General features: G+C 37.7%; 2 protein-coding genes across 27 annotated transcripts in view; one reads left to right on the top strand and one right to left on the bottom strand.

The window, feature by feature from the left end:
• DCAF6 (DDB1 and CUL4 associated factor 6) overlaps nt 1–867 on the bottom strand; it is a 185,403-nt gene extending 184,536 nt beyond the window's left edge. For 11 of the 26 annotated variants that reach the window (XM_069548411.1, XM_069548447.1, XM_069548487.1 and 8 more), the window contains exon 1: nt 7–400. In XM_069548411.1, the coding sequence (XP_069404512.1) occupies nt 7–103 (97 nt within the window). In that variant the 5' untranslated portion in view covers nt 104–400. Of the gene's footprint in view, nt 1–6 lie in introns of all 26 variants that reach the window. The other 15 variants (XM_069548539.1, XM_069548574.1, XM_069548603.1 and 12 more) reach the window with 9 other exon arrangements.
• MPC2 (mitochondrial pyruvate carrier 2) lies at nt 445–27,988 on the top strand. The gene is made up of 5 exons (XM_069548858.1): nt 445–1,268; nt 17,298–17,338; nt 24,877–24,961; nt 25,915–26,026; nt 27,758–27,988. Exons 1-5 carry the CDS (start codon nt 1,160–1,162, stop codon nt 27,792–27,794), a joined length of 384 nt encoding a protein of 127 aa, XP_069404959.1. The 5' UTR covers nt 445–1,159; the 3' UTR covers nt 27,795–27,988.

Here is a 27,988-nt window from a genome sequence, read left to right as displayed (position 1 = left end):
GCTCACCGAGGTAGCGGCTCCGCAGCCGGGACGGGTCCTCCAGCCCGAGGGACCTTTTCCTCACGTCCCACAACAGGTGTGGGCAGGAGCCACCCCGAGACATGGCTCTGCCAGGGGAGGAGGGGAGACCACCGCGTGGGGGAGGGGAGGAGGGGAAGAGACACGCGGATCAACACCGGAGCCGCAACGGCACCATCCACGAGCCGGGGCTCTCAAGCGCAGCGAGTTAGATGGCAGCGGCGGTGGCGGCAGCAGCGCCTTCGCCTGAGAAGTCCGGCCGTACCCGGGCTGGAGCTCGCCTCATACTCCTTCTCAGACTACCCAGAACAACCAGAGATCAGCAACAGTCCCCTCCCTCGGCACCCCCTCCTAAAGGAGGAGGCGTAGGCGGCCTCGACTCCTCCCTCTCCTCGTTCTCTACACCCGCCCTTCCAAGCCTTTCTCGCGAGATGACGACCCCTGGGCACTGAGGCAGGTGTGTGCCATGGCCGCCCTTACCCTAGAAAAATGGGTTCAGGCCATTCTAGTTAAATCCTCAGTACTCTATGGATAAATGAGGAATAGAGAAGTAGCTGAAGTCGTAAGTCTCGCGCTCACGAGTCTCATTCCAAAGGAAGCAAGAGAGTTGTGCGGCGTCATCTTTAGTCGGGGCACGGAAGGCCCGAATAGTCCATTTTATCTGGGGACCTCCTTAACGAAAGTGAAAGGGTATCCGCCGATGCAACTTCACTTTCCCTTCTCCAACATGGCTTCCAGAGCAGGAAGAAGAAACTGGAGGCTTGCGTTGGGGGACGGGCCAATCAGTGTGGGCAGCTCTGCCTGCGCAAGCGCGCTGCCGGTAGGCCTCTGGGTTGACTCGGTGAGGCTATCCTTTAATCACCTGCTTTAGCCCCTCCTCCCGGGTCCCGGAGGAGAGAAGCCAGTAGGCGGGCTCGGGGCGGGCCGTCGCAGAGTCTCCGCCCCCACAACCTTCTCTGAGCGCGGGCCAAAGGGTAGTTCGCTGGGGGTCAGGCTCAGCAGCGGGAAGGGCAGGCACCCACGGAGAGAGGGCGAGAGACGTTGATACAGGGGAGAGTGACGAGCTGCCCTACATTGCCTGCCAGGGACGAGCACGCGGCCACTCTACCACCCGGCTGCCCACGATCACTCGTCCGCAGGAATGTCAGCCGCCGGCGTCCGGGGCCTGCGGGCCACCTACCATCGGGTCCTTGATAAAGTGGAGCTCCTGCTGCCTGAGAAATTGAGGCCGCTGTACAACCACCCGGCAGGTAATGAACCCAGTGGCTCCCACCGAGACCTCCCTTCCTGTCCCTTTCCTCTCTTTACCGATCCACTGACAACTCTGCCAGTGGACAATTCACCCACAACCCCAACCCCTGTTCCTCAAGTGAATCTGTGTACTTTCCCATGCTCCTTGTTTTTCACATTTTCTTTTCCAACATGTCTAAAACTCGTGATTTTCAAGACTGCGCCCTTTGCGACCTTTGTTGCACTGCTTCTCTTAGGCACCACTCAGATCTGGACCAGGCCTCTCGGTTTGACCCTTCTTCATTTCTGCAGCCAAGAAAGGGTCTGGGCCACCAGGAAACCTCATTCTCTCCCCTTTCCTTCCATGAGTAGTGATATATTGACCCACGCGTCGAAGAGCTGTCTTACCGCCCTGGAGTGTTTGGAGTAAAGGTCATACTTCCTTCAGCTCCAGCTGACAGGCCTGCAGAAGCGTTGGCCAGTTTCTGAGTCAGTGTCATTCCTTGCCCCATAGGTCTAGTTTGTTTTAGTCTATCCTAAATTACTACTGAACAAGCTCCTCCTGAACCTTTTTGTGGGGACAGACCTGGATTTAAATTCTGTTCTGCTGCTAATTATAGATGTGACCTTGGGTAAAATCCTAGATCTTAGTTTCTGTAAAATGTGGTCCATGTGAGAGTTAAAGATAACATATGTGTTTGATTATTCGTTAATCCTCAATAAATATTAGCTCTCTCTTTAACCTATTGGGAAACAGTGTTCTTGTAGTTGAAAAAATAATTCTGTAAGAAACTGGAAGATCCCAGTGCCTCCAACTCTTTATTTAAGGTCTAAAATCCTGTTACCTGTTGTACAAACGTTAGTAATAGTACTTACTTGGCTGGGAACTCAAACCAGATACATTCTGAAGTCACTTTCAAGCCTAAGACTTAGCAAAGGAGAAAGTGTGTTATAAATGGAAAGATTAAAGTGCAACCCCCCATGGCCATTTTCTCTGCATAGTTAAATCTGTCTCTGTGGCTGGTGTCATTAGGAAAGTTGTATATCTCCCCACATATCTGACTATGAAGCAGCTCTTGGGAATCTATGATTACTAAATCTGATTTCCAAATTTGATAATGGATTAGTCTGTGTCTTGGAATTAGGCTTTAGTATAATATTGTTTATTGCAGTAGTTTACCCTTTATAAAATTGACCTTTAAGGAGAGGTTTTTATTAATGAAGATTAGTTTATTTGCTTTTTGGTTCTTTAGGACAGTTTTTAGAAATTGTCCTCTGTTTTGTGGCAGAGATTTTCAGGAGGAAGAGTTGAGCAATGCTTCTGTAATAATCTGGGCTTTTTTTTTTTTAGCCGCGTTGTGTGGCGTGATTATGGCCTGTATGGCATGATTTTGGCCAACTGTGTGGCATGTGGGGAATCTTAGTTCCCCAACCAGGAATTGAACGCACACTCCCCGCATTGGAAGCTCAGAGTTTTAACCACTGGGCCACCAGGGAAGTCCCTGGGCTTTAGTCTCAACTGAATTCTTGCGGTCAGTGCTGACCCTCTTAAGCTTTGTATTTGGTCTGTAGGATAAAGACAGGCTAGAGGAGGAACAATTTTAAACTACTTAAAACAAAATTGGAGGGTAGTTTTATAGTGATCTTTTCCAAGGTCTTGGCTTTAACCGCTTATAGTCATTGTTTATTAGTTTATTGGTTATTATTTAATAGTTTATTCAACTTTTAGAATGAAAGGGAATTATCTTTCATTTGAGATTGGTTTGTAGATCATGTATTTTATCTAGATGCTCTTGGACTAGTTCAGTTACTGTAACCCTTTTTTCAATGTGATGGAAGGAGCATAGGCTTTGAAGCCAGAGTGACCTGGATTTGAAACTTAGCTGTGTGAACTTGATCTTAAATCCCCTAACCTTTAGTCCTAATATATAAAATGGGAATAATAATTATCTCCAAAATAATGGACGTGAATTTGAGCAAGCTTGGGTAGTTGGTGATAGACAGGGAAGCCTGGCATGCTGCTGTCCGTGGGGTCACAAAGAGTCGGACATGACTAAACTGAGCTGAACTGAATTATCACAATTTAAGGATTGTTGTGAAAGTTAAGTGATATATTGTCTATAAAATGTAGCTGTGTTTGCACATAGACTTTCAACAAATGTTAGTGTTAGTTCACTCTATACAGAGTAAGAGTACCCATCACTGCAAAATTGTGATTAAAAACTTGTCGGCACACCAATGCAGAAATGGAGAAACATGAAAAATATAACTTGTTGATTGTCACAAGTATTGAGTAAAATCTGAGGAAACTATTGTTCTAAGACTTAACAGGGAATATTCAAGGTTTTTGTGTACTATTTTACATAATAGTGTGTTTTTGAATCATTATATTCGATGATATATCTAATCATCATTAGACTGGATTCACATATTGGAGATTTTCACAGTAATATACAAGGCTGTATTCTACATTTTTGAGATTTAATTGTATCATTGACAAATATGTCTAGACAAATCACAAGAATATGTCTTTATATAAATATTTATTAGACTTAGAATATTGCATTCTATATATATATAGTTAGACCTGTGGTCTTCATCATTCATTTATCTACATATTGTCTATGGCACAAAATGATCTGCTTCTCTAGAGTAAGAATAGAGTTCTATCCATATGTGTGTCCTGGCAAGTTCAGTTCTCAGTGTCCCCCATCTCCTGACTTAAAAGTATGCTGTCCAGTGTTTACTGTGAAATCATGCTGCCCAATGTTTACTTAAAAGCTTCAGTTCAGTTCAGTCGCTCAGTCGTGTCCGACTCTTTGCGACCCCATGATTCACAGCACGCCAGGCCTCCCTGTCCATCACCAACTCCTGGAGTTCACCCAAACTCAAGTCCATCGAGTCGGTGATGCCATCCAGCCATCTTGTCCTCTGTCGTCCTCCCTTCTCCTCCTGCCCCCAATCCCTCCCAGCATCAGAGTCTTTTCCAATGAGTCAACTCTTCACATCAGGTGGCCAAAGTATTGGAGTTTTCAGCTTCAGCATCAGTCCTTCCAATGAACACCCAGGACTGGTCTCCTTTAGAATGGACTAGTTGGATCTCCTTGCAGTCCAAGGGACTCTCAAGAGTCTTCTCCAACACTGCAGTTCAAAAGCATCAATTCTTCAGTGCTCAGCTTTCTTCACAGTCCAACTCTCACATCCATACATGACCACAGGAAAAACCATAGCCTTGACTAGACGGACCTTTGTTGGCAGAGTGATGTCTCTGCTTTTGAATATGCTGTCTCGGTTGGTCATGGCACCCCACTCCAGTACTCTTGCCTGGAAAATCCCATGGACGGAGGAGCCTGGAAGGCTGCAGTCCATGGGGTCGCAAAGAGTCGGACACGACTGAGCGACTTCACTTTCACTTTTCACTTTCATGCATTGGAGAAGGAAATGGCAACCCACTCCAGTGTTCATGCCTGGAGAGTCCCAGGGATGGGGGAGCCTGGTGGGCTGCCGTCTATGGGGTCACACAGAGTCGGACACAACTGAAGCGACTTAGCAGCAGCAGCAGCAGTTTGGTCATAACTTTCCTTCCAAGGAGTAAGCGTCTTTTAATTTCATGGCTGCCATCACCATCTGCAGTGATTTTGGAGCCCAAAAATATAAAGTCTGACACTGTTTCCACTGTTTCCCTATTTCCCATGAAGTGATGGGACTAGATGCCATGATCTTCATTTTCTGAATTTTGAGCTTTAAGCCAACTTTTTCACTTTCTTTCACTTTCATCAAGAGGCTCTTTAGTTCCTCTTCACTTTCTGCCATAAGGGTGGTGTCATCTGCATATCTGAGGTTATTGATATTTCTCCCGGCAATCTTAATTCCAGCTTGTGCTTCTTGCAGCCCAGCATTTCTCGTGATGTACTCTATATAAGTTAAATAAGCAAGATGACAATATACAGCCTTGATGTACTCCTTTTCCTATTTGGAACCAGTCTGTTGTTCCATGTCCAGTTCTAACTGTTGCTTCCTGACCTGCATACAGATTTCTCAAGAGGCAGGTCAGGTGGTCTGGTATTCCCATCTCTTTCAGAATTTTCCACAGTTTATTGTGATCCACACAAAGGCAAGCTTAGTTTGGAAAAAAAAAATTATTAGTGGAAGAGTGTCTTTCATTTGTATTTATGAGCTCCAGAATGGGGTGAATTGTCCCAAAGGATGCACAAAATGAAACTTTGGAATATAGGAAGAAAACAGTAGAACTTCTATTAGTACTTTATCCTTTTAAAGTTTCCATTTTGTGTATATTTTATAAGATAAAATATATTAGTGCACATATACATATATGTGGATGTGTAAATAGACAGTCCCTCTCAGGATGTTTCAACTTAAGATTTTTCAACTCTACAAGATGGTTCAAAAGCAGTATAAATTCAGTAGAAATCCTAATTTTGATCTTTTCCTGGGCTAGTGATATGTGGTACAGTGCTCTTATAGGTGGCAGCAACAAACCACAACTCCCAGTCAACCATAGGGTAAACAACCATTGCATCTCTTCTGCACCCATATAACCATTTTTTTTTTCACTTTCAGTACGTGTGTGCTGCGTTCTTTGTCTCTCAGTTGTGTCTCTTTATGACCCCATGGCTGCTTCTGTTCATGGCTCTTCCGTTGCCGTTTCCTCCTCCAGGAGAGCTTCCCTGCCCAAGCATTGAACCTGCATTTCCTGTGTCTCCTGCGCTGGCAGGTAGAATCTTTACCACTGTGCAACCTGGGAAGCCCCAGTGTTCTATAAGTTGGATGAGATATTCAATAATTTATTATAAGCTTTATTCATTTATTATATATTAACAATTTATTATAAATAAGCTTTGTGTTAGATGATTTTGCCCAATTTAAGTGTAGGTTAGGCTAAGCTAGGTGTAGTAAATAAATTTTCAATTTATGATCTTTTCAACCTTCAGTGGATTTATTGGGGTTTAACCCCATCATAAATTGAGGAAAATCTGTACACACCTGAATTCCATGGAGTCAACATGTATATATAAGGGTGTATGCTCAAATATATTTTAAACTGATGGGGCAGTATGTTCAAAAGAAGTTGGGAAAGGACTTCTCTGGTGGTCCAGTGGTTAAGAATCCACCTGCCAATGCAAGGGACACAAGTTCAGTCCTTGCTCCTGGAAGATCCCACATGCCTTGGACAACTAAACCCCCATGCCACACCTACTCTAGAGCTCTAGAGCCTATGTTCCCCAACTAGGGAGTAGCCCCCGCTCACCTCAACTGGAGAAAGCCTGCATGCGACGAAGACCCAGTACAGCCATAAATAAATACATATGTAAAAATTTTAAAAAGAAAAAGAAAGAAAGGAGACCACAGCTCTAAAGAGTTATACCTTAGAAATTACCTGGTTAGGACTCTGCACTTTCACTACTGTGGCCCAGGTTCAGTCCCTGCTTGGGGAACTAAGATCCCACAAGCAGTGAGGTGCAGCCAAAAAAAAAAGTTATATCTCAATAAAACTGAGGAAACAATTAAATGAGAAATAAATAAATAATAAAAATAAATAAAAACTATCCTTCAGTTAAGTCAGCACATAAAATAACTATCTTAACTATATATATAATTTTTGCTTACCATAGCTTTGCTTATAATGAGTTATATTTTGGCTTGAGTGGAAGAACTTTTGGAAAAATATTTCTGCAAAATGTGTTGCTCTGTTTAGCTTACTATTGCTAAGAATATTGCATGGAATTGCATTCCATGATGTCCTCTCTGTGAAGGCTGATGAGAAAAGTACGTTAAGGTGTTCACAACAGGAATATTTGCATTTTTTCCTAGACCAGAGATTTAGTTTTTCCTTTCTATCTTATAGACCTAGAGAATATTTTTAAAATAAAAACATACTAAATGAACTATTATTAGCAGTGTTTAGTATATATTATGATTAACTATATAGTAAATATATAAGTATACATATATTATTTATTATAGTATTAACTTCTATTAGCTTAAAATTAGGAATGAGAACCAAAAGGGAAAGTTGGGATTTCAAATATTTAAGTTATTGATGTCAAATAGAATATCTTTAAACTAGTTAGCTCCAATAAAGTTGAATTGTTTAATATTTATTGAGGGCCTGCTGTGTATTGGATACTGTTTTGGCATTTGAGTTATTTTAATGAATAAAATAAAAATCCCTGGCCACAGAGATTGTGTATTCTCAGAAGAAATCATAAAAGTAATACAATACTTGCTATAATATGTTAATTTGACACTTAACGTAACCTTTGATTTTAAACTAATTTTAAGTGGTTTAGGCTGTTTATGCCTCATCTAATTTGATTCATTAGATATACTAAAGGAGAAGCAAGCCCTTGGAGAAGCTATAAATAGTTTGTTATATACATGTTACTGATTTATAAAATAGATAACCAACTGTATAGCACAGGGAACTATACTCAATATTTTGTAATAACCTATAAGGGAAAACAATCTGAAAAAGTGTTTACATATATATATAAAAATCACTGAATAATTTTGCCATACACCTGAAATTAACACAACATTATGAATCAACTACACATCAATAAATAATAGTTTATTATTTCTAAGACATAATAATATTACTTTTGGCTATAAAAGATGGAAATATGTTTAAACTATGGTATGGCATAGTAGAAAGACGACTGGGGTCAAAGAAGCCTGTATTCTGGTTCTTACTCTATCTGGAGCTATATGAATATGAGACAAATTAACTTTGAAGAAGTGCCTTTTCTTTTTCATCTATAAAAATAAGAGGGTTTGTATTTTCTTTAAGGTCCTTTCCAGCTGTAACAGTTTACAATTTGGTATTTCTGCTGTGACTTTTCTTAGTTTTAGAGGCTTCAGGAAACTCAGATTACATCAGGGAATACTATATTATTATTGTTAGATTAGGTTTTAGGGACCTAATTTTTTATCCTTGCTGTACTATGTATTTTATATAAGTAATTTTACCTTTCTGGACCTCATATACCTGGCTTATAAGATGAATGCCTGAACTAGATAATTTAAACAATCTTTCTAAATCTAAAATTCATTGAGTCTGTTATTGAAGAAATGTATAATTTTAAAATGTATCAACCCTAAAATGCATATTACCTATCATAGCTAGTCACTTCACCTGTTATTTTCTTTGGCATTTTCACCAAAGCCTGTTTTCATTCAGCATTTTAAAAGTCATTATTCACCCATGATGTTCTGGGTACTATTTCAGTAAGCTCTCTCCAAGGCTTACAGAAGACAGAAAGATTGCTTAACTCTGAAATGGTAGCCCCACTATGTTCTCCTTGTGAAATCAGAACTAGCTTTAGTACAAATAAAAACGGGTAATTTTTGGCAGTCAGTATCTGTGTCAAAGAATAATAACATGTATGAATTCTAAGAATTTGTAAGTAGCTGGTTCCGTGATAGCAAAAAGGTAGACTTGATTGATACAAGGAACTTCAGAGGAAAGTTCAGGGATGTTGAAAGCAATAAACTAAAGAAATGTTATGAAAGGATTTAGGTAGGGTAGTGGACGGCTTTCAATAAGAATTTTATTTTCAACATTGGGAGCACCTCTATTCAGTATCTGTATATGTGTACATTTGCGTGCGTGTAAAAGTCACTTATTCTGTTCCAGGAAGGAAATCTTTCCCTAGGAAGAGAATTATACGATAAATGACATTCATTCTAGGTAGAATTTATGAAGTATTTCATTAGCAGAAATTCCTCTCAGATAAGGAAATTAGGAAATAAAATAACCAATATGTCATTGTTTTATTAACAAGTTCATCAAGGCAACTAGATTTGTTAATTTGTTTGAAAATATATGTCTCTTACATATTTGGTTGTATTATTCTCTTGCAGAATTCCTCAAATTCTTCCATAAAAATTTGAACTTTAAAGAACATCAGTTTCACTTTAAAAATCAGACAAAATTTAACAACACAAGAGAAAATGACCATTATGTTATTCTTTGTAATTTTTTTGTTATGCTTAAAAATAGTTCATAGTTTTATAGTAAACCCTTGTTGTGGCTCTAATTTATGTATAATAGTTTGTATCTGTTAATCCTATACTCCTAATTTGTCTCTCCCCACCTTCCTTTTCCCCTTTTGTAACCATACGTTTGTTTTACATTACAGTTCATAGTTTCAAGTAGTCAGCATTTGACATCTTTTTCAACTTCCAAAAGTGGACTTGTAAGAAACAAGATGAAAATGTGTTGTTAGTTAATTGTTTGTCTAAAAGAATGTACGTTTACATCTGATGGGAATACATTTTTCTCATCTTGGACTTCAGGTTAAATTTCTTAAGAGCTGCTTTTTATTCAGTATATTTTCAGCAATTTAAAATTTCTGCCTAATCAAGTTTTTTCGTTCATCATAAGGATTGTTAGCTAGATACTCTAGTTATGCTTATCTTGATTTTAAGGTATTATAATCACTTCCAGTATCATGATTATTTAATTACTTTATTATTTAATGCTCTTCAGTGAGAACAGCTGTGTCACTGCAGAACATAAACCAGTTTTTCCCAGATCTAGGAAAGATAGTGTAACATTGTATTCTCACTGTTTGAGTGGTACCTGTTTGCAAAACATTTTTGTCTAAGCTTCATGTTTTAGGTAAATAGCAAGGACCTATTGTATACTTCAAGGACCAACTGTGAAAGTAAAAGTCGCTCAGTTGTGTCAGACCACAGAGTCCATGGAATTCTCCAAGCCAGGATACTGGAGTGGGTAGCCTTTCCCTTCTCCAGATCCCAACCCAGGGATCGAACCCAGGTCTCTCACACTGCAGGCAGATTCCTTACCAGCTGAGCCACCAGGGAAGCAAAGCTTTCACTTTCACATATTCAACATCTTGTAATAACCTATAATGGAAAAGAATCCGAAAAAGAAAAAAAAATTATATATATATATACATTTGTATATGTATGACTGAATCACTTTGCTGTACATCTGGAACTAACACAACATTGTAAATCAACCATACTTCAATTAAAAAATTGTTTTAACTTGTTTCATGTTTTAAATGTCAAAATCACTTGGAATGTTTCCTCATTACCATTTTTATTATTGATTGACTGCTGTTTTAAAGAAAATAGCCTCTATACCGAAATTAATACATGTCTACATTTATTTGACTTATTTACTTTAAAGGTAGAAAATGACTACTTAAAAGTGGAAGGATGAAATAAAATAAGTTTTCTTTAAAAATTTTTGTTTACTTATTGTATGATCATGGGTATTGCTATTTCCCCCCTTTTTTTAAACAATGAAGAAAACACTACTTGTTGTTTGCACTTACACATTTCTAATTATTTGCATCAGTTGTCAGCATCCTCTGACATTTCAGAAAAATTAGAAATTTAGAATGTCTTATTTTTACAATATATATATGCTACTGATGTTTTTAAATTCAGTGCTTAGCCGTCGTTAAACTAATTCAGGCTTTGTTTTGTAGTTTAAAATTATTCCCTAAATAAAATATTTAAACTTCTTTTGACCTTTGTTCTAGCAACCATAATTTACTGTTTGATGTTTTTGTTTAGTTTTGTTATGTGGGAGAAGGACAGTTGATATTTTAAAACTACCACCAAGCACAGGGCAGTCGAGTAAATCAGTTACCAGGCAAAGCTACTGAAAAGCTTGACTGTTCATTAACCCTGAAAGGTCAACCATTTCAGCTCATAAAGAAACTAGAACCCTAGAGGAAACAGTTTTGGGGGTAACAGAAGAGGAAGCGTCAGTTTTGAAACAGAAGAATGGTGTCTGTTTGGGAATCCAAAGCCAGAGACCAAAACAATGTATTGGCTTATCCTGGAGTGATGAAGCCAAGCCTCATGCAGGAGTAAAAAATAAACTTGGTAATTGACACTGCATATGACCCCGAGACTTTGTATATGACAAAGAAAAATAAACCAAGTGTGATGATAGGAATCTCAGAAACTCAAGCTAAATAAAGTAACCAGAGAGTTTGAAAAGATTGACTTATAGGATTAGTACATTATGGCATCAGACTCATGGAAAGAATTTTCAAGAGCCAGAAAGGGGAGTATCATGGCGTAACAGTAGAGTACCTAATGAGTCAACGTCTAGTACAGCCCTAATGTACAGAGAACCTGGTGTCCTGAAGTTCATCCTTGAAGAAGCAGCAGTATCAAGGCAAATATTCAAATTTCCTAAAATTTGAATATCTTTGATTAGCATCTCTCCTGGATATGGTTCATCCAGTTCAATTCTGTTCAAAAGTATTATTTGTCTAGGAAAACTAAGAAACAGGCTTTAACTTCAAGACTTTGTCTAATTAATAGATGCATAAGCAGTTCAGTTTAATTGTTATGTGCAGAAAACAGTAGAAGAATAGACAGGCTGCTGCTTTGGGAGTTCAGAGAAGGAGCATTTAATCTACTCCTTGAGGAGACAAAACCTGCAATGAGTTTTAGAAGGATACTGGAGTTAGCCAGATGAAGACAAGGCCAGATATTGGGAGGAGGCTGTATGAACTAAGATTTAGAGTCATGAAACTGGTTGCACGTTTGCCTAGCTTGTCAGTCCACCTAGACCAAGGTTTCCTAACTTTGCACAATAGTTATTTGGGGGCTGGAGTATTGTAGGGGGTTGTCCTTTGCATTGTGAATGTCTCTTGAGGAGCAGAATCACCTCTGGTTGAGAACTAGTGTCCTGGGCTAAAATTTAATTAACTTAGGCTTCCCTGGTGGCTCAGGAGTAAAGAATCTGCCTACCAATGCAGGAGATGTGGGCTCAAGCCCTGGGTTGAGAAGATCCCCTGGAGAAGGAAACAGTAGCCCACTCCAGTATTCTTGCCTGGGAAATCCCATGGACAGAGGAACCTGGCAGCTACAGTCCACAGGATCGCAAAGAGTCAGACACGAGTTAACGACTAAACAACAACAAGTTAGGATTAGGAATTTATATTTTGAAACTCAATGCCTTCATGTTTTCTATCCTTTAAACATTTCTTTCAAAATGCCAACCTGATCTACTAAAGATTTCCATATTTTGTTCAAATATTGAGAAGAAGGAATCATTATGTGCCAGAGTTCTAGAAGTGTAATAGTGGCTGTGATCAGAACAGTACAAAGTTCAGGACACTAGATTAAAGATTAATAACTCAGGAATTAAATATAGATTTTCACTCAGTTATAAGAACATTAAAATTTAGAATTCCTTAATAGTTTTAACTCTCCCAGCAACTATTTCTGTACTGTCTAGATTTGCTCTAATTTAAAATATAGAAAACTTATAGTACATAGTCAAGCATAAAAATGACTAGCTGTCATATGTATGTAAGAAGATGAATATTGTTCTGGCCCATAAGGAAAGGCGGGGGCTATGCCATGATATTCTAGTGTTCGAAGAATTATTAGTTTAAAGATGGTATCCAGCTCCCTGAAGACTGAGAAAGTAAGATAAACTACAGAGGAACTTTAGGATTAAGTTTAAATGTTCTAGGAGCAAGACGGGGAGGCCCAATGCCCCTAGCCATCCCAGCTGAGCAGGAAGTAGCCAGAGAGACCTCGACACCCCTATTCCCAAAGAATTGGGCCTCCCATCTCTTGAGGAGGGGAATGTTAGGTAGTTAGAATAGGAAAAAGAAGCCCAAAATGGTGGTGGCTAAAAGACAAAGGAAAAAGCCTGCAAAAACGGAACAAAGGAAAATCCACTGACAGGAGTGAGAACTTCAGGTGAAACAGCCAGGCCCCCTTCTTGGCCAGCCCAATTTGCCTAGGGCAGGCTCAAGGCCAGAAGGAGACAAACATAAAAGGAGAAAGCCAAGAGGGATTGAGGCCCCTCTCCTTTTGGGTTGCCCCACCCTCATGCCTAGAGAGTGTACTATCCTTTGTTTGCCAATAAAACTGAGTTATAACTGGAAAAAAAATTTTTTTAGTGTTCTAGGTTTTCAATAAGCTTACTTAGAAACTCGTATGTATAAGCCAGATTTATCAATATAAGTAAGTTCAGTTCAGTCGCTTACGGCAGCCCACCAGGCTCCCCCATCCCTGGGATTCTCCAGGCAAGAACACTGGAGTGGGTTGCCATTTCCTTCTCCAGTGCATGAAAGTGAAAAGTGAAAGTGAAGTCGCTCAGTCATGTCTGACTCTTCGCAACCCCATGGACTGCAGCCCACCAGGCTCCTCCATCATGGGATTTTCCAGGCAAGACTACTGGAGTGGAGTGCCATCGCCTTCCCTGCAATATAAGTAAATACACATCTCATTACAGTAGATTATTGGTAAAATATTAGTAGTAATACATTCAGGAAACTAAGATCATGGCATCTGGTCCCATCACTTCATGGGAAATAGATGGGGAAACAGTGTCAGACTATTTTCAGGGGCTCCAGAATCACTGCAGATGGTGATTGCAGCCATAAAATTAAAAGACGCTTACTCCTTGGAAGGAAAGTTATGACCAACCTAGATAGTATATTAAAAAGCAGAGGCATTACTTTGCCAGCAAAAGTCCATCTAGTCAAGGCTATGGTTTTTCCCATGGTCATGTATGGATGTGAGAGTTGGACTGTGAAGAAGGCTGAGCGCCGAAGAATTGATGCATTTGAACTGTGGTGTTGGAGAAGACTCTTGAGAGTCCCCTGGACTGCAAGGAGATCCGACCAATCCATCCTAAAGGAGATAAGTTCTGGGTGTCCATTGGAAGGACTGATGCTGAAGCTGAAGCTCCAATACTTTGGCCACCTAATGTGAAGAGCTGACTCATTTGAAAACACCCTGATGTTGGAAAGAATTGAAGGCAGGAGGAGAAGAGGACGACAGAGGATAAGATGGCTGGATGGCCTCACTGACTCGATGGACATGAGTTTGAGTCAACTCTGGGAATTGGTGATGGACAGGGAGGCCTGGCGTGTCGCAATTCATGGGGTCGCAAAGAATCGGACATGACTGAACGACTGAACTGAACTGAATAGTACATCTGATTTTTAAATCCCATTGTATTTTAAATCACGTTGAACAATGTGAATTAGTTTGAGAGGACTACAAAAATATACCAATGATATGCTGAACAGTGGCATAGTCCAAACTGTAACATTACAGTCACTTAATATTGCTAAAGGTAAGCAATGGTTTATACTGTTTGATACTTTTTTAGAACTATTAATAAGCAAAAGTTACACAAGGATCAAATACCATTTTTTATATTTTTCAAATTTCTCTCCTTATTGTTAACATTAACCAACTACTTTTGATAGTAATTCAGCCAAAATGCACCCCAAAAAGGAGTATTATCACTGCTTTAATTTTCACTTTTGATTGGTGGTATATAACTGAAACTAGAGTGGTTTTCCTGGAAAGCACTTTAGAATTGTTTCCCTTAAATGTTTTTATACAGCTTACAGATATGATTTTACGTAACCTGCCTGTGCTTAAGTTATTAAAAGCCAGCACTGTGTTTTATTTGGCAGTGTATCCTTAGTGCCTAGGAGACTATAAAGCATGAAGTAATTACTATGAGTGAATGAATGAATGAATGATCTCTGCAACAAATTAAAGTCACAACTACAACTAAATCTATATTAAATCCCTGCGTTTTCTTTAGCTCCATGCTTTTTCAGTTTCACCATCTGTTATTTTTAAATAATAGGTTTAATTCAGTTTTATCTTCTAAAGGTTATTTATGTATGTGATTGGAAACATTTCTTTATTAATGACAGTGAATAGTCACCTTGTTGTTGTTCAGTTGCTCAGTCATGTCCAACTCTTTGTGACCACGTGGACTGCAGCACACGTCTTCTCTGTCCTTCACCATCTCCTGGTGAAACTCATGTCCATCGAGTCGGTGATGCCATCCAAACATCTCATCCTCTGTTGTCCCCTTCTCCTCCTGCCTTCAATCTTTCCCAGCATCAGGGTCTTTTTCAATGAGTCAGTTCTTTGCATCAGGTAGCCAAAGTATTAGAGCTTCAGCATCAGCCCTTCCAGTGAATATTCAGGGTTGATTTCCTTTAGGAATGACCAGTGTGATCTCCTTGCTGTCCACAGGGCTCTCAAGAGTTCTCCAGCACCACAGTTTGAAGACATCAATTCTTCATTATTCAGCCTTCTTTATGGTCCTACACTCACATCCATAGCTGACTAATAGAAAAACCATAGCTTTGACTGTATGGACCTTTGTGGCAAAGTAATGTCTCTGCTTTAGAATGCACTGTCTAGGTTTGTCATAGCTTTTCTACAGGAAATGTCTTTTGATTTCATGGCTGCAGTCACTGTCCGTAGTGACTTTTGGAGCCCCCAAAAACAAAGTCTGTCACTGTTTCCATTGTTTCCCCATCTATTTGCCATGAAGGAATGGGACCAGATACAATGATCTTATTTTTTTGAATGTTGAAATTTAAACCAGCTTTTAGACTCTCCTCTTTCACCTTCATTAAGAGGCTCCTTAGTTCCTCTTTGCTTTCTGCCGTAAGCGTATCGTCATCTGCATATCTGAGGTTATTGATGTTTCTCTCGGCAGTCTTGATTCCAGCTTGTGCTTCATCTAACCCGGCATTTTGCCTGTTGTCTCTGCATATAAGTTAAATAATCAGGGTAACAATATACAGCCTTGACGTATTCGTTTTCCAGTTTTGAACCAGTCTGTTCCAAGTCCAGTTCTAACTGTTGCTTCTTGACCTCCTTATAGGTTTCTCAGGAGGCAAGTGAGGTGGTCTGGTATTCCCATGCTCATCTACTAGGGGTAAAATTGGAAAAAAAAAATCATCTTTACATGATAGTGCTATTGAGAAATATTACTGGAGTAGATGAAGAGAAATAAATGTGTTACCTTTGGGTGATTACGCCCTTTTAGATGTGATTTATTTATTTCTACAAAGTAAAGTAGAATATTAAGGTAGAAATAATAATCATGAATATAATTAGACTTTTAAAATTTTGAGTTGGTTTAAAAATCTTATGTGCAATTATGTTAAGAAATAAATGTCTTTTGTTGATCCAGCGTGTAGAGAACATACATACAATATTAAGTGCTCTGATGTGTATTGGATTTAGCTTTTGATTTACCATGGACAAATCTGTTTTTTTACTGTCACTGTATACCCTGAAAGGTTAAAAGAGATGTGAATTTGGAAGAGTAAGAACTTATGTTATTGGTTATTGGTTAAAGAGCACAAGTTTGAGAGTTAGAACATTTAGTTTCTAGTTACAATGCTGGGCTTACTACCCACGTGACTTGAGTAGGTCATGGAACTTCTCTGAACCTTTTTGGTAAAAATGAAGGATGATCTGTGAGTTTACTTCCAGCTCTGAAACAAACTGCTTATTTGTTTCTGAAATTCACAATGCTTCTCAAATTCCAGGTTATCTGGAAAACCAGAGTTGTTTTTCAAAATGCTGTCACTATTTTGAAATTCAAATATATTCAAAATACAGTATTTCAAAAATACTGTCAACATTTCTTGAACATTTTGCATGAGGTGGATGAGTACCAGAATAACTACAGCAAGGACTTTTCCCTTTCTTGTGTGCCCTTTAAAGTTAGGTTAAATTAATTTTAAGTTAGGTTCATTAATTTTTTACTAGGATAAACAGAATTTTTGTAAGAACTTTTATTAGAATACGTGTGGTGACATCATTTATAATAATAAATATTAATAGAATTAGTGAATATATATGTCTACTGAGGTTTATATCACAAAAATTCCATAATTCATCATTTCCTCTAATTGAAGATTATCTTTAAATAAAATATTAAGTTCCATGTTCAAAGCAAAATACTTTCCAAAACTACCTGTATTATACTTTAGCTAATTTTGATAGTTCTCAAAAATACAGAGAATTGACAAGGAAATCAAAACAACTTGTATGAAAAATTGATACCATGGTGATTCTCTAAATTTTAACTTAAATACAAGCATGCAGAAAGCACAGTAATAATTATTAGAAATAGAATGATAAATATTTGAGTTTTTGAAATGTGGTGATGGCTGTTTAAAAGACATATAGAAAATAGTTGGTTAATTGCTAAATTTTTCCTTCTTTTTTTTCTCCAGGTCCCAGAACAGTATTTTTCTGGGCTCCAATTATGAAATGGGTAAGTCTTGGGTTTTGGCTGACGCTACTGAAAAAGATATTCTTTAAAAGAGCTTATTAATTTGAAGTAACTTTTCTGAAGGATGTACTTTAAGTGTTCATGGTACGGCTTGAAATAATTTCATACAAATACTCTCAGATGTATCATTTTACTCTATAAGCATACTACCTACTTGGGGTCTTTTGAACTCCTTAGATAAGGAGCCCTTTGGGGAACTAATTATCATCAAAAAGATTATAATTGTGGGCCCTAAGAACATGAAAGTTCATTCTAAAATTTTGTGGCTATGTAAAACATTAAATTGGTTTGAACTCCCCCCTCCCCCTGCCCAAAATTAACTTTCGTTATTAACTTACTTTGAGAACTTAAGATACTAACACCAAAATAGAGGCGAGGAAAATTAGTCTCAAAAAGCAGAATATATATATATATATACACTGGATAAATTAGTCTCAAAAAGCAGAAGAATTTATCCAGTATATATATATATATATATATATAAACATTTGATAAATGATAGAATCTGGAACTTCTGACTCCACAGTAAATGCTTTTATCCTATGCCAGAGTTTCCATTCATAAAGTTCTCATTTAGCTGAAAAGAAGTAATTGTAATGGCTATTAATAACAAATCATTGATTTTATGTTGGAAGGGCCCATTTTGGCTTGATGCAATGCTTCTCAAAATGTCATCCCCGGACCTGCAACCTTGGCATCATCCAGGAACATGTTAGAAACACAAATTTTCAGGCCCCATTGCAGATTTACTAAATTTGAAACTATGGGGATGGAGCCCAGTATTTTGTGTTTTAATAATAGGCCCTACAGGTGATTCTGAAGACTCTTAAAGTTTGAAAACTACTGGTCTACAGGCTTTCTTTTTTTATTGTAATAAAATGCACATAAATTTAACATCTTAACCTCTTTTTTATTTTATTTTTTTAACTTTTTATTTCTTTGGCTGTGTCAGGTCTTAGTTGGGGCATTCAGGCATTCTTTAGTTATAACATGCAAGTTCTTAGTTGCAGCACGTGGAATATTTAGTTGCGGCATGTGGGATCTAGTTCCCTGACCAGGGATTGATCCCAGGCCCCCTGCACTGGCAGCACGGAGTCTCAGCCACTGGACCACCAGGGAAGTCCCTTAACCTCTTATTTAGAGTTGAGTATATCACTAGTCAATCAATCTCCTGTACTCTTCTTTTAATTTATTTTTAATTGTAGGATAATTGTTCCACAGTGTTGTGATCTAGTACTCTTGATCTTGCAGAACTAAAACGATGAACCTGTTAAACCATAGCTCTTCCTTTCCCTCTTCCCCAGCCCCTGGCAACTAGCATTTTACTTTGTCTGTGAATTTGACTACTCTGGGTATTTTCTATAAATGAAATCATACAGTATTTCAGTATTTGTCTTTTTGTGCCTGGCGTTTTTCACTTAGCATAATATCCTAAGGTTCATCTGTGTCAGAATTCCCTTCCTCTTCAAGTCTGAATAATATTTCATTGTATGTATATATCACATTTTGTTTTTTCAGTTTTCTGTTGATAGACACCTGGGTGTCCATACAATATCTGTTCCAGACCCTGCTTTCTGTTATTTTGTGTATATAACTACGAATAGAATTGTTGAATCATATGGTAATTCTATGTTTAATCTTTTAATGAACTGCTTTACTACATTCCAAAGCGGCTACACTGTTCTAAGTTTCCACCAGCAATCACAAGGTTTCCAGTTTCCATTCATGCCTGCCAACACTTGTTACTTTCATTGTTGTTTTATAATACCCTTCCTAATGGCTGTGAAGTGGTGCATTGTTTTGATGTGCATTTCCCTAATATTATTAGCTGTGCTAAGCATCTTTTCATGTGCTTATTGACCATTTTTACATTTTCTTTGGAAAAATATTTAACCTCTTTGCCCAAGTTTTAATAAAGTTGTTTTTTGTTGTTGGGTTGTAGGATATTTTAATTCTTTTAAATGTGTAGTTTTAAATTGTTAGAACAGTTCAGAAACTCAGTTGTAAATCTAAGTAGTTAAGAATGTTAGAACTGGAATTAGCTATCCCTCAATTTTATGGCCTTACGCAAGTTCTATCTGTGCCCTTTTGTCTTACCTATAGAACAGGACTAGAGTAAATTAGTGATTGGGAACTATATTTACAGAGAACTAGGGAGCAGTTCTTTTTTTAGATTTGTATATTGCGAAAAGGCTCTATCAGTTTAAAAAAGAAATTACAGAATATCAACTTTAATGATTCTGCTCATACTGTAAACATTTAAAAGCAGTGTAGTATTTAAAAAAAATACTATGAAAGGTATATTAGTAGTGCCTTCCTCTTCTCTCCCTACCAACACTTAAAATTATGCATCTACAAAGTGGAATTAATTTCTGAAATATTGTTTCTAGAAACATTATTTTAAAAGTAAGAATGGTAAAATAGATAACTAGGGAACTACCGTATAGCAATAGGGAACTTTATTCAATACCTTGTAATGACCTATATGGGAAAAGTATCTAAAAAGAGTGGATACATGTGTATGTATAACTGATTCACTTTGCTATACACTTGAACTAATACAACATTGTAAATCAACTATACTCCAATAAAAATTTACCCAAAAAAAAGTTTTGATTTACTGTATTTACAGTAAATTTGTGAGGGGTCCTCTGATCACAAATTTGCCACAATTTAGATGTTTCTTTATTTTACCAATAGCTTTGGACTTCCCTGGTGGCTCAGACGGTAAAACATCTATCTAAAATGAGGGAGACCTGGGTTCGATCCCTGGGTCGGGAAGATTCCCTGGAGAAGGAAATGGCAACCCACTCCAGTACTCTTGCCTAGAAAATCCCATGGACAGAGTAGCTTGGTGCAGGCTACTGTCCATGGGGTCGCAAAGAGTCGAGCACGACTGAGTGACTTCACTTTGGTGGTTCTTTGATCTGGTCTATCAGTGTTTTGAAACATTAACGGTATTATATACTCATAAGTGCTTTCTCCACTATCTCCTTTAAAAATATCTATTTTAAGTTCATGTTGACATCCTGCATAGTCTCCTGATGACAGCACAACCATAGAAACTCCTGTGTCTTGTTCTCACGTAAGTTCTACCTTAAGAATTTTAGACTGTGCTTCTTTAGATATTTAACTATGGTTGAATCCTTCTTAGCCACTTTAGTTGAAATCAAATAATCATAAAGGTCAAACTGGATAATTCTCAAAAATAATATTACTTACTTTTAACTATTTTAACCCTAAGACTACAAACACATATTCATTTATCAATTGTTTACTATAATGCCAGGGCTTTGTGTGTGGATCCACTGATTTTGAGTTCCAATCATTTATCATGGAAGAGTTATAGCCACAGTGCATCCTGTATAATTTTAGTTCAGTTTTCTTTAAATCAGAGCAAGTTTATAGACTCTTTCATAATAGTCTGGTAATAGAAACCTGCTAGATTTCTATGTTTCCCCCTACCAATCTTTTTGTATCTGTCTTGTTTACACCAAATTTGATAGCAAGTTTAACAACTTACCTCTATTCAATCTTTCCAAAGCAATCACTTTGGTTCATAGAAACAGCAACCCTCTTTTTGTATATCAGCTATTTACCTAGTTCATTAAATTAGATAAATTACATTAAATAAAACTGTTACCGAGTCCAAACTTGCTCTGCTCTGCTCGCTGCACAACAGGCCAGTGAATCCGAGAGACGAGGGATTGGGGCAAGGAAGACTTTGATTGAGGAGCTGGCTGACCAAGAAGATGGCAGCCTAACGCCTCAAAATAACTATCTTATCGGAATCTGGATGCCAGGTTCTTTCATAGATCAGACATGGGGGGAAGGTGAGGAAGCAAAGTAAAAAGACCATTAATCTTGCCAGTCTCCTGGAATGGCAAGCCTCAGGCAGGGGATGTGTTGATTTCTTCCCTCCTGCCATCTACAGGTGCACAAGGTTCTGAACAAAGGCACTTTATAGTCAGGCAGAGGGGCAGGATTCTGAGGCAGGCTGTTCTGTATAATTATAATAACAAAAGCAGCAAAAAGCAAGTCAAAGAAACAGTTCCAACATGGAGTCAGAATTGGCTTCTCTGCAACAAAACTGGTATAAACAGGTCTGAGGACAACTTCAGTGACTTGAAATACAGAATAATTAGCCCACTATACAGTCTATGGAATTCTGCAGGCCAGAATACTGGAATGGGTAGCCTCCAGGGATCGAACCCAGGTCTCCCGCACTGCAGGCGGTTCTTTATCAGCTGAACCACAAGGGAAGCCCAAGAATACTGGAGTGGGTAGCCTATCCCTTCTCCAGGGATCTTCCTGACCTAGGAATCGAACCAGGGTTTCCTGCATTGCAGGCTGATTCTTTACCAACTGAGCTATCAGGGAAGCCCCTCGGCTAACCTGGGGAAACTATTATGTGACGGTCAATTCAGAGCTTTTTTTTCTTTCTGCTCATAGTCTTTTTGCACAGACTAGGTTATATTTAACTCTTGAACAGTATACCATATTGTATAGCTAATTTTTTTTTCTTTCTGTTCTTAGGAATAAGTCAAACTGTTTTAAGATTATCTATGCTAATTTTTAGTATCTAACTACTTTCACTTTTCCAGCTGTAACTCCTAACTGTGAATAGGCTAATTCACAGTTTAGAATCTTGAGAACTTTGCTATCTCTTAAGTGTTTGGAATTGGAATATTATATAGTGGTTGTTCACTGTTTTTTACACTCCTCTAAAAGTGTTATATGAGTTGTTTTTTTTTTAACTAGAGAAGAAAATATTGGAAGAAAAGAAGGAAAAAAATGTTTTACACTATCTGATGAGTATTTAGTCCACCCAGTGGAGATAATCAGGTGCCAAAAAGAATCACACACATTTGAAAACCAGTTTTTAATTGATGGAGCAGAGAAATAACTTGAATCTGCTAGATGCCAAACTGTCTATACTGGGTTATTTAATACACTCTCTCATATTTAATCTTCACCAGAAAAAATCTGAGATGTAAAGATACCAAGGTTCAAAGAACTAAAACTGTTGTTAAGTGACGACAGACTCAGGATGTGAGCCGTCAGGTCTAATATGACTTCAAAGCCTAGGCTCTTAACACTTACAAGACCCCCCTTTAAAAGTCACTTTGGACCTTTCTATAATTGGTACTTTCTTCTTATGTTAGGGAGTAATTTACACAATCTTTCGGTATACTCCATGCACTCTCTGACTCTACAGTTCTATTATTTGAGTAAAGTGCATAATAAAGAAGAGGAACATCAACCTTCTAGCCCCTGAGGCTAGAAATACAGAAAAGGGTACAGAGGCTAATATTCCGTTACCTCTGTTCCTCTAAAAATGTAAACGACTGTTTGTCGTTGCTAACAGTAATATTTTCCAGACACTATGCTAAATATCTTTAAATCATATTATCTCATTTAATCATATATCACTCTTGCAAGGGTAGCTATTAATACTGTCATTCTATACATGAAGAATATAAGACAAGTGTTATGGGGAATTCCATGGCTGTCCAGTGGCTAGGATTCAGCACTTCCTCTGCAGGGTGCCCAAATTCAATCCTTTGTCAGGGAGCTAAGATCCAATAAACTGCATGGCCGAAAAAAAGAGAGAGTATTGTGTAACTTGACCAAAGTCATCAAGCTAGTAAATGATAGAGATAAGTAAATTCACAATAAGATTTTCTAAGATAATTTACATGAGATTACAGTGGTATAGAAATAAGGATTTTTAGAAATTCAGGAAAGGAAACTAATATAGTATTATAAAACAACTATACTTCAATTTCAGAAGAAGACTAAAAGGTTTAACATCCAAATGCAGTGTATTCTCCTGACCTAACTACTCTAGACAAGAAAAAAAATTTTTTTAAGACTTTTTGGGGCAGTTTTAACTGTGTCAAAATTTGACTGTGAACTGTATATTAGACAACAATGTCTTGTCCATGTTAAATTTTGTGATCGGATTATGAATATTTAAGAAAATGGGAAGATAGTCTTGTTCTTAGCAAATATACACTAAAATACTAGCGAGTCAAAGGGCATGATTTCTACAACGTCTTTGTAAATGGATCAGAAAATATATACATACATATTAAGAGAGAAGATGATTTCAAGAAGAAAAGAAAAAGAACTGTGGGAGAGGGCACTCAGGACCTTTGTGAGAGAGAATGATTACTAACATGTCCTAGAAATGAAATGTATACTCTGAGCATAAACAAAATCATGGCTGCTACCTTCTTCCAAAAGACAATACTAGAACATAGCCTCTAGGCATCATAAATCTGTTTGAAAAGCCACAGTGTAGTAATACATGGACCAAGTAGAATAATGGTAGAAACCGTCCCCTTCTTCCCCTATACAAGGGCAGTATTCCACCCTGCCAAAGTGGAACAAATATGCAAGAGAGAAAATGTATATTAGGACCTGGAAGAAGAATGTAAGAGTGGTGATTTGGAGATATTTGAGAAGAAAATCACATGACTATGGATGAAAATTATGAAGAAAAGTAGTGTTAGTCATGATATACCTCTATTTCCACTTCTGTATTTAACCATTTGCCACTTTTTGAGCCAGAATCACTGCTTTCTTGAACCACTGACTTTATTAAATAAAAATCATTTTAATTTGGTTTAAATTTGTGTATATATTCACAAGTATGCATGTGTTCTATTTAGGAGGAAAAAAACAAAAATGTTTCATGCATCTTTTAGGAATTCAATAAAACCTGAAAATGAACTTACTTGTTTGTTCATTTTTGGCTTTCTTGGGTCTTTGTTGCTGCACACAGGCTTTCTCTAGTTGCAGTGAGCCGTGGCTTCTCTGGTTGCAGAGCACCACCTCTAGAGCACTCAGGCTTCAGTAGCTGTAGCACGTGGGCTCAGTAGTTGCTGAACTCGGACTCTAGAACACCCAAGCTTCAGTAGTTGTGGCTCCAGGCTTAGCTGCTCCTTGGCAGGTGGATCTTCCCAGACCAGGGATCCAGTTCATGTCCTCCGCATTGGCATGCGTACTCCTAACCTCTGGACCCCAAGGGAAGTCCTGAAAATGAATTTCTTAAGACCATATTGTCTAATGACATGTTTAGAATTTGATTTAAAATACTTAAAGAAAAAAGGAGAAAGGGAGGAGGAAAGGTAAATATGGCAGAATCTCAATAATTGTTGACTGGGTGATGGATATATAGGGGTTCATTGTCCTAGTATCTCTTTATTTTGTGTAGGAGTGAATTTTTCATCAATAAAAATCATTCTATTATGTATTCTAATCTGTGTGGTAGAGTAGCATAACTAATATTCTCTTAGGACTCATTACTAAACTTTCTGACTGATGCTGGTGGTGGAGTATGAGTAGAATGATTCTATAAAAGACAGTATTAAAAATATGCCAGAGAAGAAATGACCATGTATACTTCAACATTAAGGAAAAATTATCTAACCAAGAAATTTAAAATTATAACAGCTTTCTGATACTTCCACTTCTAAGAAAGAGTAACATTGAAAAAAAATGTTCATTTCCAGGGCCTGGTGTGTGCTGGATTGGCTGACATGGCCAGACCTGCAGAAAAACTCAGCACGGCTCAATCTGCTGTTTTGATGGCTACAGGTACATGAAATGAACATCTTCTGCATAGGACATTCAATAATTAGTTTTACATCAATTTACTTGATTGTTTAACATTTGAAATACATACACACACACTCACACACAAAGAAACTAATGGTATTACCTTTAAGCAGTTATTAGACTATAGCAGAAGAAGGCAGAAGGAGGATTATAAAAATTTTTCTTTGATGTAATAACTGAGTATTTTGTGTAATGCTGAATTATACCAACTTCATTAAATCTCAGATTATAACCTTTTTTCCCTATTTTTCAGTCGCTAAGTTGTGTCTGACTCTGCGACCCCATGGACTGAAGCACACCAGGCTACTCTGTTTCACTATCTCCCCGAGTTTGCTCAAACTCATGTCTATTGAGTTGGTGATGCCATCCAACCATCTTATCCTCTGTTGCCCCATTCTCCTCCTGCTCTCAATCTTTCCCAGCATTAAGATCTTTTCCAGTGAGTCAGGTCTATAGCCATAGTACTGAAACTTCAGCTTTAGCATCAGTCCTTCCAATGAATATTCTGAGTTGATTTCCTTTAGGATTGACTGGTTTGTTCTTCTTGCTGTCCAAGGGACTCTCAAGAGTCTTCTCCAAAAATAAAAAAAGAGTCTTCTCCCGCACCACAATTTGAAAACATCAGTTCTTCTGCACTCAGCCTTCTTTATGGTCCAACTCTCATATCCATACATGACTACTGGAAAAACCATACTTTTGACTATTGTTGGCAAAGGGATCTCTCTACTTTTTAATATCCTCACTAGGTTTGTCATAGCTTTTACTCCAAGGAACAAGCATCTATTAATTTCATGGCTGCAGTCACCATCTGCAGTGATTTTGGAGCCCAAGAAAATAAAATCATAGTCTAATTATTTTACTCTAATATTAAATGTTTAGATAAGATTGCAGCAATACCTATGCTGTTTTTTAAAAATATTTTATTTCAACAGGCTTTATTTGGTCAAGATATTCACTGGTAATTATTCCAAAAAACTGGAGTCTATTTGCTGTTAATTTCTTTGTTGGGACAGCAGGAGCCTCTCAGCTCTTTCGTATTTGGAGGTAAGCTCACCATGTTTTTGTTGTCGTTTAGTCATTCAGTCGTGTCCGACTCTTTGTGACCCCATGAACTGTAGCCCACCAGGCTCTTCTGTCCATGGGATTTCCCAGGCAAGAATACTGGAGTGGGTTGCCATTTCCTTATTCAGAGAAATGTCCCCACCCAGAGATCAAACCCGCATCTCCTATATTGCAGGCAGATTCTTCACCACTGAGCTACCTGGGAAGCCCTTGAAACTGTTTATTCAGTAATTAATATTATTTGTCAGTGACTAGCTAACAGTCTGGAATGAGCTTAGAATGAGGCTCTGGCTTTGTTTAAACCATAGGACCTTCCTAAATTACAAAAAAAGTGTTATGAATAACAGCTTTCTTTGGCTAAAAAAATGGAATGATCTCAATAAAAAATTAGAAAACATTGAGCTATATAATATACCTTCTTTTCAGAAAGCATTCTATTCTGTAGTGTATAGTACATTTAATTTCATTCATCTGTAACATACCTAGCTTTACTTGCAGCTTAATTAATAATCTAGCACATAACTGATAGATGAATACTCATTCATTCAACAAATGCCTGATAACCATTTTTAGGTCTTAACTTATATCTATATAAACTTCAGTTTGTACAGTGATTTTATTCACAGAGTACTTTTCTCATACACCATCTTATTTTAACCTGATATTAACTCATGATAGTAAAACTATGAGAACACTAATTGCCACGTTCAGAAATGTAATTTCTAATATCAGAAATTCAGATACAATTTAACAAAAGGATATTTAGCCTTACAATTAAAATAGCAGATTGAGAGATTTAGTTAGAAATAAAAATGTTGGACTCTCTGGAGCACTTAGGAAAATATGGTTGAATATTTGAAATCAGGACCTTTTGAGAAATATAGGAGGTAAGATAGACTTCATAGAATAGCTTCCTTTTTATGCTTGTTCAGTTTTCCACTCTGTTTTCAACTGAGAAGATTAGTAAATGAAGCCCAGGGTGTTGTAAAATGGAAAGTCTCTGTTGCTTTGTGATTAATTCTTCTTTGAATTAATGAGAATTGAGAATTAATGAGAACTGAAGAAATTGTCCTTAGTTTCAACAAACTTAAATGTTACACCTCCTAACCCAGTAGCCAGCCTGTGTCACAGAATTATATTTTTAGTGACTAGACAGGCCCATTGCCAACTGATTTTACTCTCAGGGAAGATGCTTTGTGAGTATAAAATTAAAAGCTCTAGGTGACTACGTTTTGGTAAATTTTATACATATGTTCATATTTGTCATACTCTCATATAGTTCAAGAATGAAAATACTCTTACATTAAATTAATACTTTTGTACAACAAACTGTAAGTCAGTTAAGACTTTTTGACAGTTTCAAGCCAGATTCAAATAAAGTCCTTAGGTTATTCTCCTTCCTGCATATTTCTACCTACAAGCCCCTGGGAAGATTGTATTTACAACTGTGTAGTCTCTTGACTAGTGAAAAAGAAGAGATGGAATATGATTCTCATTCCCTTCTTGTTATAAATATTATCTAGGGACGTCCCTGGTGGTCCAGTGGTTAAGATTCCACATTTCCACCGCAGGGGGCATGGATTCTATCCCTGGTCAGGGAATTAAGATCCCACATGCTATGCAATGCAACCACAAAAAGAAAAAAAAATTTTAGTTAAGAAATGAATCTGTTTATTCTGATTCATGATTTTTTTCTTTCTGTTTTCTTTATAGATATAACCAAGAACTAAAAGCTAAAGCAAACAAATAAGAGCTCCTGATCACCCTGGCAATCTAGATGTGGACATAACCACCGGGACCTAGTTTGATTTATTATTTGGTTGTTGATGAGGTGATACTAACCGTGCTAATGTTTGTAAGGCATAAAATGTAATTGGGAGATAGTATTGATACTTGAAAAATAAAGTATTGATACAACAGAAAAATAAAGCAAACTTTTAATAA

This window comes from Ovis canadensis, chromosome 1 (assembly GCF_042477335.2).
Source record: "Ovis canadensis isolate MfBH-ARS-UI-01 breed Bighorn chromosome 1, ARS-UI_OviCan_v2, whole genome shotgun sequence".
In the NCBI taxonomy this organism is placed as follows: domain Eukaryota; kingdom Metazoa; phylum Chordata; class Mammalia; order Artiodactyla; family Bovidae; genus Ovis; species Ovis canadensis.
The sequence above is the reverse complement of the archived record's forward strand: the minus strand, read 5'-3'. Positions and strand labels throughout refer to the sequence as shown.